The sequence below is a fragment of the Aulonocara stuartgranti genome (assembly GCF_965226115.1).
Source record: "Aulonocara stuartgranti genome assembly, chromosome: 9".
Classification (NCBI taxonomy): domain Eukaryota; kingdom Metazoa; phylum Chordata; class Actinopteri; order Cichliformes; family Cichlidae; genus Aulonocara; species Aulonocara stuartgranti.
Genome location: NC_138960.1, coordinates 34,618,131 through 34,630,063, shown reverse-complemented (window position 1 = coordinate 34,630,063; position 11,933 = coordinate 34,618,131). Strand labels below are relative to the sequence as shown.

General features: G+C 43.7%; 1 protein-coding gene across 1 annotated transcript; it reads left to right on the top strand.

Annotated features, from left to right (window-relative positions):
* The first annotated feature begins 1,503 nt into the window (after nt 1-1,503).
* LOC309714153 (uncharacterized protein) lies at nt 1,504-11,480 on the top strand. Its single transcript, XM_082546380.1, has 4 exons — nt 1,504-1,576; nt 3,525-3,612; nt 7,565-8,317; nt 9,618-11,480. Exons 2-4 carry the CDS (start codon nt 3,604-3,606, stop codon nt 10,032-10,034), a joined length of 1,179 nt encoding a protein of 392 aa, XP_082402506.1. The 5' UTR covers nt 1,504-1,576; nt 3,525-3,603; the 3' UTR covers nt 10,035-11,480.
* The last annotated feature ends 453 nt before the right edge of the window (nt 11,481-11,933 follow it).

Genomic DNA, 11,933 nt, shown 5'->3' with positions numbered 1-11,933 from the left:
CATCACCAGTGTGTGAATGGCTGGATGACTGAATGTAGTGTAAAGCGCTTTGGGGTCCTTGGGGACTAAGTAAAGCGCTATACTAATACAGGCCATTTACCATTTTACCATTACCATGGACTTGTTTCTTCAGCATTGTCCATGTTTTCAATGGGGTTTAAGTCAGGACTTTGGGAAGGCCATTCGAAAACCCTTATTCTAGCCTGACTTAGCCATTCCTTTACCACTTTTGATGTGTGTTTGGGATCATTATCCTGTTGGAACACGCAACTGTGCCCAAGACCCAACCTTCGAGGTGATGATTTTAGGTTATGTTGAAGAATTTGAAGGTAATCCTCCTCCTTCATTATCCCATTTACTCTCTGTAAAGCACCAGTTCCATTGGCAACCTCACTTTTTCTCCTCCAAACATATTGCTGGACATTGTGGCCAAAAAGCTCGATTTTTGTTTAGTCTGACCACAGAACTTTCCTCCAGAAGGTCTTATCTTTGTCCACGTGATCAGCAGCAAACTTCAGTCGAGCCTTAAGGTGCCGCTTTTGGAGCGAGGGCTTCCTTCTTGCACGGCAGCCTCTCAGTCCATGGAGATGCAAAACACGTATAACTGTGGACAATAACACCTGTGTTCCAGCAGCTTCTAATTCTTGGCAGATCTGCTTTTTGGTGATTCTTGGTTGACTCTTCACCCTCCTGACCAATTTTCTCTCAGCAGCAGGTGATAGCTTGCGTTTTCTTCCTGATCTTGGCAGTGATGAAACAGTGCCATGCACGTTATACTTACAAACAATTGTTTGCACTGTTGCTCTTGGGACATGCAGCTGCTTTGAAATGGCCCCAAGTGACTTTCCTGACTTGTCCAAATCAATAATTCGCTTTTTCAGATCTATGCTGAGCTCCATAGACTTTCCCATTGTAGCATTTGTGTCTAATGAGTACTATTTAACTGGCCTCAGAGAAGTCAGCAGCTGTGGTTACTCATAATCACTCACAAGAAGTTAAGAGGCCATGCTATGAAGCTCAGTTCACTGACAACTTTCTAAGTCACCAAAATTGCTAATTCATGTTGCTGTATGTCTATTACCCTGTCTTTGACCCTGTTAAAATATCATTTTGGAGTAAAAGAAGAAAATCAGAGAAATCACCAAAAGAAGCCACCAAAACGTGTCCACTGAAGGGGAACAGAAATCCAGAGCTTAATAATGCAGAACCTGAAACAAGGATGGTTTTACACGATTTATTAAAGGAAAACTGGAGAATTGAGCAGAGAGGAAACTGTCATATGATGACACACTGGTTTAAAAAAACATAGTTCAGAACAGAGATGTTAAAAATGGGATTATCGTGGAGTGAATGAAACCACGGGGCGAGTTCTGTTACACTGTCAGAAATATGAGGCTGGAGGAGGGAAACTGACTGAAAAGCTCACAGAGGTCAAAGAACGAGTTCAGTTTCTCCACACCAGCAGGTGGCGGTAAAGCACCTATTACTGTTTGACACCCGCCAGAAAACCGGAAGATGAGGGGAAAGGAGACGTCCGGCTGCATCGGCGAGGAGTTTCTCTCGGTTTCATCTGAAGGTAAGCACCGAGCTAACTTTAAGCTCAGTTAATCTTGGGTTTAGCTCCTGAGGAGGTCTTCTGCTGCTCTCCGCGGTGCTCCCGCTGTTGACTGCGGATGATGTCAAACTGATGTGTCGGAGGTCCCGACAAACCGGAAAATAAGGAAACCGGAAAACAAAACTCGGGGAACTTTCCATCTTTAAATGCAGGTTTCTTTATTCCACCCGACAGCCTGCAGGAGTGTCGTTCATGAGAAGGAAAAACGAGAGTTTTGAGTTTAACTGGTGACATTAAAGAAGCTGCCACTGCAGTATGGCTGTCCGCGCAGATGCCTGTTCAGAATCTGATTTGAGGCCCATCAGCGGGAATATGAGGGCTGAACAATTGAAATGCCTGACAAAAACAAAGCCCCGCTGTCCAGCTAGACTTATAACTGCTCCGGGCAGACCTGACTTCTTTATACGGGACAGCAAAGCCCCTCGTCGGCCAAATGGTTTTAGTGGGACAACGGTCGGATGAAAGGATGGAGAAAAAATCCTCCTGGTTAAAAAATAATTATTTAACCGCTGAAAATAAACATCAGCGATGCATTCAGTGCTGTCTTCATTCAGGATTTCAGCACTTGGTAATAACACAGCACAGCTGCTTCTGCTGGTAAAAGAGCAGTGCGTCGTTGCATGTAAGGCTTTTTAAGCTGTTTATTGATGGCTAATAATAATTTTCATTAGTCTGAATGTATTGAACAGTGAAATTTTCATGGGAAGGCGCAGGAACGCCGTGAATGACCACAAATGTAAACTTACTCTGAACACGTTCTTAAAAACTCTGAAAAGCTGTGACACGTTTTAATGTTAAAGAGAACAAGCCTGCTGCCATATGCATTTAGTACATACGTGTTATTCTGTGAGCATTCTTTGGATATATTACACGTATGTGCAGCATGCCTGCAGTTCTCCAAATGTGTTGATCATGAAAACAAATGTAATGACCTATCAGATTAACTGCAGTCGAGTGAGCCGTAATCTGTGATTAATCCTCTGTGGTACCGTCTCACCTCATGTGTGCCTCCCCGACCTCACAGAGGGCGCGACGACACTAAAAGAATAAAAGACAAACGTGGCGTGGAAGCATTTTTCACTCAGGACTGATGTAGCTGACGCAGAGATGAAACAGGCAAACATTTATTTTTCTGTTTAGATCTGCAAAGTCAGCCATCTCCAATGTAGGCGAACTTAAACAGCTGTTTCTCTGCGTGTGTTTTACAAAAAAATGAAGTATAATTAAATTAATCTGAGTTATGTTTGCACAGAAACAGCTTCAACCAGCTGCTTTTTTACTTTTAGGCATTTCAGAGACTTTTTGACTTGTACTCGAGTACTGCAGTAACATCTGTACTTCAGCTTGAACGAAGAATGTGCGCACTGTTTCCACCTGTGCCGACAGGAACAGAAATATAAGTGATCATTTCCTGCTGTTCTGTTATCAGCTCCTGGCACTTCATGCTTTAGCACTTGAATACAATTTTAACTCAAAACTAAAATCATCCTGGACAAAAGAAGAAAAAACCCTGACGTTAGATTTATTTCACAGTGTTTTTGTAAGTAAAGCAGACACGGAGGTCGCGTCTGCTGTGTGGAGCTGCCTCAGGTTCGTCTGTATGGACTCTGCTCATCTGAGTGCAGATGGCAGAAGGTTGTTTTGACATTTTTTACAGGCACCTGCACAGTCAGCTACACTGTCCTTTAACGTTACAGCAGGAGAAACTCAACAGCAGACCTGCGTATGTTCACTGATTGTAGGCAGATAAATCAGTCAGTGCTGCATAAAATATTAAAAACACGACTCTTTGTCAGATCTTCTGCTGAAGGAGGAGAATTTAAGTCTTTGGATTATTGTGGCTCTAAAGTCACAGGAAAAACTGAAGAAACGAATTATGTTTATTTGTTGTTCTGTTTCTGTGCCCCAGCTGATCAGCAGGAGGAGAAGAGTCTGACGGAGCAGCGGAGGAACGTTTTGGACTTGGCTCAGCCGCTACAGAGGAAACGATGAGCTCGGTGAGGAAAATGTCACCGTTACAGAGTTTGTGCTTCATCAGCTGCTGCTGCTCTTATTATGGTCACAGCTGTTTAGCATTACTGTTAGATGTCATGCTCCAGCTGTTTATTCTGCTCTGCCAACTTTGCTGCTGATCACAGCATGTGAATTTTAACCTTCACATGAAACAAATCTCTGCGAGTGCTTTTTTTTTTCCATCGGTGCCATCTCAGCAAACCTGTCACTGACCGATGAGTCTGTGTGTTGTTGTAATTTCTTATTATCAAGTTGTAAAAATGGTACTTTGAGAGGATTTTAACTCATTCACTGCCATTGACGTCTATAGCCGTCAATGGCAGTGAATGAGTCAATGGGTTTAACTCATTCACTGCCAATGGCTGGCAGTGAATGAGTTAAGTTGACCTCACTACATGTTGTCCTATATCTGAACACTATCAGCACCTGGTAACAAATGGGGAATAAAACATTTGTGTTAGTGGATCTAACATTGTCAGACTCTCATACGATGTGAGAACCTCATCAAAGTGTTTCTCAGAGGAAACGTGTGACGTTAGCTGGCTCGTTGTCCAGAGACGGGAATATCACACGACCGATCTTTTCCTGTGTGAGGGCCCTGACTTCAGCTCAGGACACGAGACTTTGGGTGAGTGAACAGTGGGAGGAGAACCAGATGATCCAAATGTAAATGTATAAATCATAATACAGTCTGAAAGAACTATTTGTGATCTTTAAATTGAAACTAGAGATGGCACGATACCACTTTTTTATGTCCAATACCAACATCATAAATTTGGATATCTGCCGATACCAATGTGAATCTGATGTAGTGCTGGGGCGGGGCCTGCGGTATCGTGCCCTGCCAACTTAAATATGGTGCTAGGTCCTGCAGCTCTGTGTATCCAGCAACCGTACTGAATAAAGAGATGCTTAAAAGCATGAATGTGTCATCGGGTCTGACGTGGTGTATTTAAAGTGGATTTTATAATCAATTAAACTGTTTTTTAAATATCTTGCTGCATTTTGTATAAGTTCATTCTCAAGTTTAAAAAAAAAAACAATGTGTAACTAACACTTCTCCATACATTGTTTTTTTTTTAATCCTAAATTTAGGTGTTTAGTCAGAAATCTGCAATATTCTAATTCTGTTGGAAAATAACAGGTTAAGTAGGAAGTCTGGGGTCAGTAAATCCTGGTGGACTGACAGTCTCAGCTGTACTAACAGATATTACCAAACTAACATGTTTAAACTACGTTAGAAAACATAAAAACGTGCAGACCTGATAAACTTTCATTACCGTTCTCAGTGTGTTAGCTTAGTGTTAGGCACTGCGGCTGGGCATGATTTGATGTAAATAACATGAAAAATGAGAATCTGTTACAAAGCATACTGTAAAGTGCACTGCAGTGTCCAGACTGAACAGCCAGTGATCTTTACAGCAGAATGGATGATGCGATGTACATTTCTTGCTGTCGGTTGCCGTGGATTCTGTGTCCCCCACAGTCAGGCAGTATGTGAGGTCAAAGGCCGCCATCTCTGACTTCTCCAAGTTGCTCCTCGTCGGCGATCTTAGGAAGTGCAGACACATGCTCTGCCTTTTTTTGTGAAACAGTGGTGTTGACAGTCAGAGATGGAAGACAGGGTGCACAGCTCTGATGGTCTGTGTTGTCAGATGTGATGATTCATGTGCTGAGGTGTTTTGTTTTTTTCTGTTCTCAAACTGATCTCCCTGTTGGAGCTCAGTTTGGGGGCAGTTCTTTTTTTCTCCTTGTCTTTCCTCATGTTGTGCATGAGGAAAGACAAGGACCGGCCAGTGCTACCAGCCTGACCCGTCTCCCCAATGTGATGTTTGTGTATTTTATGTATGGTCGGCAAGGTATCGTCTATTTTAATTGCCCCGTGAGGATAAATAACATCTTTTTGACTTTGACTAATCAGGAGACGTCCGTCTGGGGTCATCATTCTGCATCCTCCTAAAATCCAGGATGAGTTCTTGGTTCTTGTGATGTTCAGTTGCAGGTCAATATCTGGATGTCTCTTAGCCCTGTGAAGTGAGACCTACAACGTTTGTGTCATCAGCAAATGAATTGAAGTGTTGCTCTGGCAGGCTCTAACACAGTCATGGGTATGTAAAGAGTAAAGCAGTGGTCTCAGTAAACAGCTTTGAGGGAAACCGGCTGTATAAAAGGATCGGACATTTCCCGTTCCTGCAATACTGTCGGTGCTGTGCTTTTTTGGAAATCGAATTTCCCAGAGGAACCCACCCGAGGGATTAATAAAGTTCTATCTAATCTAATCTAATCTAATCTATTGTTTTGAATGAGGTTAATGGAAATGACGTAGGCATGAGTTTGCGCTGCTACTCCAGAGGGAGAGATAGTACTTCCAGGTCAGCTTGTTGTCGCCTCATCGTGTGAGGTGCATTCCTGTGTTGAGTAAATGACCTTAAATCTGTTTGTTTGCCGCAGCTTGAATTACTTTCTAGTGAGTTGTAGCTGCACATTTTCACATAGTGATTGAAGGCATGTGCTGCCGCCGCCATAGTGTAGTAATTTTATTCAGCCACACGATGGTAAAATGGTAAATGGCCTGTATTTATATAGCGCCTTACTAGTCCCTAAGGACCCCAAAGCGCTTTACATATCCAGTCATCCACCCATTCACACACACATTCACACACTGGTGATGGCAGCTACATTGTAGCCACAGCCACCCTGGGGCGCACTGACAGAGGCGAGGCTGCCGGACACTGGTGCCACCGGGCCCTCTGACCACCACCAGTAGGCAACGGGTGAAGTGTCTTGCCCAAGGACACAACGACCGAGACTGTCCAAGCCGGGGCTCGAACCGGAAACCTTCCGATTACAAGGCGAACTCCCAATTCTTGAGCCACGATGGCGCCAAAGTCCTTTTAATGATGGTTCGAGCCAGGGAATGTCTGCTTGTAGTACTACACTACCACTGTGTTTAATATGAGTTCTCTGTGTGTTTGAACCAAGGTGATACTTACGTAATTTAAATGATTATATATTATGCCATGGACATGCACAGATGGATGTGTGGGTCTATCTTAGATATTTTTGAGTTTACATGAGTTGAACCACTGCTGCTGTAATATGTTTGCTCTAATGGCAACTTATTTGTTACTACAGACTACTGGCAACACTGAGCATTAAGCATTATTAATAAACCAGCTCAGGGCTCGCAAAATCGCTAAAGTGGAAGCCTCTTGGCTTCAATCATGCCGATACACCAAAGAAAGAACTTAACCTCAACACCGGTGCTGAGTCGAACAGTTTTTAAGAAAGTCTTTTATCCAGATGCAGATGGGGTGGAGAAGCCCTGGTGGTGCTGCTTGTTTGTAAGGATGTCTGGAGGGTGGTGTTGAAGATGAAGAAGACCCACGTGTAGTTCTCGCTTTGCACCAGATGACTCAGTGTAGTGTGTGCTGTAGCAACAGCATCCTCAGTGGGTCTCTTACCCCAGGATGCATGTTGATGTGGATCGAAGGAGGCCACTTTAATGTGCTGAAGAACCAGTTTGGCCTCAGAGCGACTGGTCAGGGGCTGGCTGCTTTGGCACCGGGATGATGATTTAGAACTTTAAACAGACTGCAATGGTCAGTTGCGACCAGGAAGCTGGTCAGCACAAGATTGCGTGTTCCTGCAGAGTGAGAGTGTGGGCACAGCAGGCTGGCTGGCAGGCTTTTGCCTCCTTGAGGCAAAAACCTTTTAACCAAACTCGTCATTCAAGGTTGTCCAAGCTGTGATGTTGTCAATACAGTGGATATATAAATAAATAGAAACTTTATTGATCCCACTAAGGCAAACTTTTGTGTTATGGCAGCATTATAAAGAGTAAAAGTAGTACTGTGTACAACAAACAACAATCAACAACACAGTCTCTCTATGTTTGTCCTTTCACTGCCTCTGTTTGTATCTCTCTCTCTGCAGGACCAACAGGCACCGAGAAGTCCGCGCCCTCAGGAGGCTGATGAAGCTCACAGAAAAGAGGACGACAAAATATACAGATGCGATGAGTGCGGGAAGCCTTTTACTGCAAAGATTTTCCTAAAAAGACATCAAATCATCCACACCGGGGAGAGTCCGTTCAGGTGTGAGTTTTGTGGGAAGTATTTTTCCAAGGCTGGAAATTTGACAAGACACCGACTCATCCACAGCGGAGTGAAAGCGTTCAGATGCAACTTGTGTGGAAAGTCTTTTACTCAGAAGAGTGACCTAAAAAATCATCAACTCATCCACAGCGGACTTAAAGCATACAGCTGTGATCAGTGCGGGAAGTGTTTTACAAAGAAACAGAGCTTGGAAAATCATAAGCTCCTCCACAGCGGAGTGAAACCGTACAGCTGCGATCAGTGTGGGAGAACCTTTGCTCGCAGGTATACGTTAAAGAGTCATCAACTCACCCACTCTGCGGTTAAGGTGTACAGCTGTGACATGTGTGGAAAAACCTTCAGGCAGATGGGAACCCTAAATAAACACCAACGCATTCACACTGGACATAATGTGTACTGCTGTGACCAGTGTGGGAAACGCTTTGTCACATACTACAACTTACACATTCACAAATTTACCCACACTGAGGAGAGACCTTATAAATGTGACCTGTGTGAAAAGGCTTATAAAGATCCAGATTACCTGAAAGTGCACCAACAGATCCACACCAGAAAGTGCACTTACTGTGAGGTATGTATTTATATTTTCACATTTCTATGCTCGTTAAATTTTGTTAGCATGTTTGCAAATGTTTGGTGGCCGTGGTCGGTGACATAATGTCATGTGGTTGGAATTGGGCCTCGACTGCTGGGTGTTTTTGATTGTCCGTCTCTCCCAGCATGCAGCTGAAACCATGAATGATCCTTCCACAGGTTCTTGAAACATTTCACAACCTTGACTTAAGTTGGGTCTTAAATGTTTTTTGCCCTAGTTCACACTCTACATCTTTAACCAAAAGAAAAAAAGTGTTCAAGTTGAATTTTAGTCAAATAAATAATTTCTGTTTGTTTGGGATGAGGAGGCGACTGCATGGCTGAGAGCAGCCGGCCTGGGTTCAACTCTTCACTTTACCCTAAAGAATAAGGCCAGAAAAATCCCATTCATTTAAACTGGTCTTACCTCTGATTTTGCTCCAGTGTCCTGCGTTATGAAACACTGCGCTGTTTTTAGATCTTGACTTGAGCTGAACTAAACAAATTTTTCGATATAGCAGGAAAGGACATGGGTTGATTTCATTTATAGCTGAAAAACATCAAATCGCTTTAGCAAAAATAAATGTTTAAAAAGTAATTTTGTGCTCTCAATTTTATTTTACAATAGCTGGAAACTGAACTGAGATCTGCTGAAAATCTGTTCCAACAGTTTAATATTGCACTAACCAACAGTATAATGATGTGACCGATAATCAGTCATTGCCTCCTACCTGACCCCCTCAGCGTGAGCTGATTTGTTTTTGTTCTTTTCGAACACTGACTTTAGAATACTTCAAATTTTCCTTCATAATATGGACATTTTCAGAGTCACAGGTCTCTGAATTGCATACAATCCATGAGCACAAACTTTTGTTCCAAAGTTTTTCCTGATGGAGCAGATCAATCATCCAATGCTGGTTTCTGTTCTTTTGCGTCATAGAAATTAAGTTGGTGCAATTCCGCTGTAACCGTATCTTGTATCCCTTCGTACTGATGCACAAATTTGGCTATAAAAAAATCATGCTGAAGAAGAACTGATTTTAGTCAATCTTTTCTTTCAGACCTGAAAATGTCACTTGGATATCTCCGTATTTATCTGCAGGGTTTTGACACCTTCACTGACACTGCTGCTCTCAAAGTCATTCGCTGTAAAGCCAGTTTGCCATTTTGTAATGTTGACTGAATGTATGCTGCATTACATTCAAGAAAAAAATGATGAATGAGCTTATTTAAACTATGTATTTATAGAGAAATGCATATTGCCATTTAACCAACAGCTGTCACTGTGTCTTTTGCAGAGTGAACCCAGTGGATCCGGTCCTGAACCCTGCCATCACTGCGGAGCTGGGAAAGCGTTTCGATGTGACGTTTGTGGAAATACTTTCAAGAAGAAATCGGGCCTGAAACTGCATCAGCGCAGGCACACTGGACTCAAACTGAGCTACTGCAGAGAGTGTGGGAAAAGCTTCCCCATGCCAAGTGCATTAAAGCGCCATGAACTGATCCACAGTGGGGTTAGGAAGCACCTCTGTGACCAGTGCGGGTCATCCTTCATCACTGCAAGTGACCTGAAGAAGCATGAACGAATCCACACAGGAGAGAAACCATACAAGTGCAGACATTGTGAGAAAAGCTTCACGCACTCGATTAATCGTTACCGTCACGAATGTAAACACGTTGAAGTGAACGACAGCAGCAGTCACAGGTCATTATAAAGTGTGGACATGTATCTCGGGGTCTTGTTCACGAGTGATGGGAGAAGGGAGCGGGAGATCGACAGACGGATCGGTGCGGACGCTGCAGTAATGCGGACGCTGCACCGGTCCGTCGTGGTGAAGAGGGAGCTGAGTGTAAAAGCGAAGCTCTCAATTTACCGGTCGATCTACGTCCCTGCTCTCACCTATGGCCACGAGCTGTGGGTAGTGACCGAAAGAACGAGATCGCGGATACAAGCGGCGGAAATGAGCTTCCTCCGAAGGGTGGCTGGCCTCTCCCTTAGAGATAGGGTGAGAAGTTCGGCCATTTGGGAGGGGCTCAGAGTAGAGCCGCTGCTCCTCCACATCGAAAGGAGCCAGCTGAGGTGGTTCGGGCATCTGACAAGGATGCCCCCTGGGCGCCTCCTGGGTGAGGTGTTCCAGGCATGTCCCACCGGGAGGAGGCCCCGAGGCAGACCCAGGACACGCTGGAGAGATTATATCTCTCGGCTGGCCTGGGAACGCCTTGGTGTTCCCCTGGATAAGCTGGAGGAGGTGGCTGGGGAGAGGGAGGTCTGGGCCTCTCTGCTTAGGCTGCTGCCCCCGCGACCCGGCCTCGGATAAGCAGAAGATGGATGGATGTTGTTAGTCAGCCATGGCTCAGTACTTGGTGACTTTGTTAAATAATAATGAATCTTTTCTGCAGTTAAACCAGTGCTATAAAAGTCATTTTAGTTGGTGGGACACAAGCAGCCCAGAAAGAAGCACTGAATCGTTTGTGTAAAAACTTGTAAATTGTTCCCTCAAACTTTCCCCCCTTTTTTAGTGTATAAAGGTTTGTGTGCATTTCTTAAACTATCCATATCAGCATCTGACAACATGGCTTCACGGTTCAAAAAACACTGTAAAAGACGCTGCTTGGAATATTGTTTGTGTCTGCAAATGAGATTGGAAGGAGCTTTGTGGAGGTGCCGGCCTGTTACTCATCATTCTGCAGAGATGCCAAAAATGTCCTCTGTTATCAACTGGTGGGGTCGAGGCTCTGTATACGCCGCTGTTTTTAAAAACTGGATTCTCCAGCTGAAGACAAAATCTGAAAGGTTAACCGGTGCTCTTCTTCTTAAAACTGATGGTGATGAAGATGTAGTTGTTGTAACTGTTTGATTTTCAAGACCATGAAAAAAGATTTTTAGATCTTCAGCTGTGTCGTGTCGATTTTTCCTTTCCTGTTTTTATTCTGTTTCTGTTTACTGAATCTATTTCACAACTTTATAAGTTATTTGGCACGAGTTACTTTTTATTTCTGTACAGCACTTTGGTCAACGTTGCTGTTATGATTAAATGTGCTATATAAATACAAATGCTCAACGATAATTTTGTGAAAATCCTGCAAATGCTAAACCGTGTATGAAGTTTATCTTATGAAAACAGTTTGGTGTGAAAATAAAAGCTTTGAGCCACGATGTCGCTTCTTGTATTTCAGACTCTTGACCTAAAATTTCAGAATCAGAATACTTTATTCATCCCTTTTGCTGCAACACAGTAAGAACAATAACAGACTAAAATGGATTAAATAATACAATATAGTACAAAGTCGCAAAATATGACAAACAGCTATAATATAACAATTAGCTCAATTATAAATATCCCTGCTGTGGGGTAAACCATTAGATGAGAGCTGAGGGTGCGAGCGGGCTGAAGCTTTAGTAAGAAAGTAAAGTTTATTTCGGCGATCGTGGCTCAAGAGTTGGGCGTTCGCCTTATAATCGGAAGGTTGCCGGTTCGAGCCCCGGCTTGGACAGTCTCGGTCGTTGTGTCCTTGGGCAAGACACTTCACCCGTTGCCTACTGGTGGTGGTCAGAGGGCCCGGTGGCGCCAGTGTCCGGCAGCCTCGCCTCTGTCAGTGCGCCCCAGGGTGGC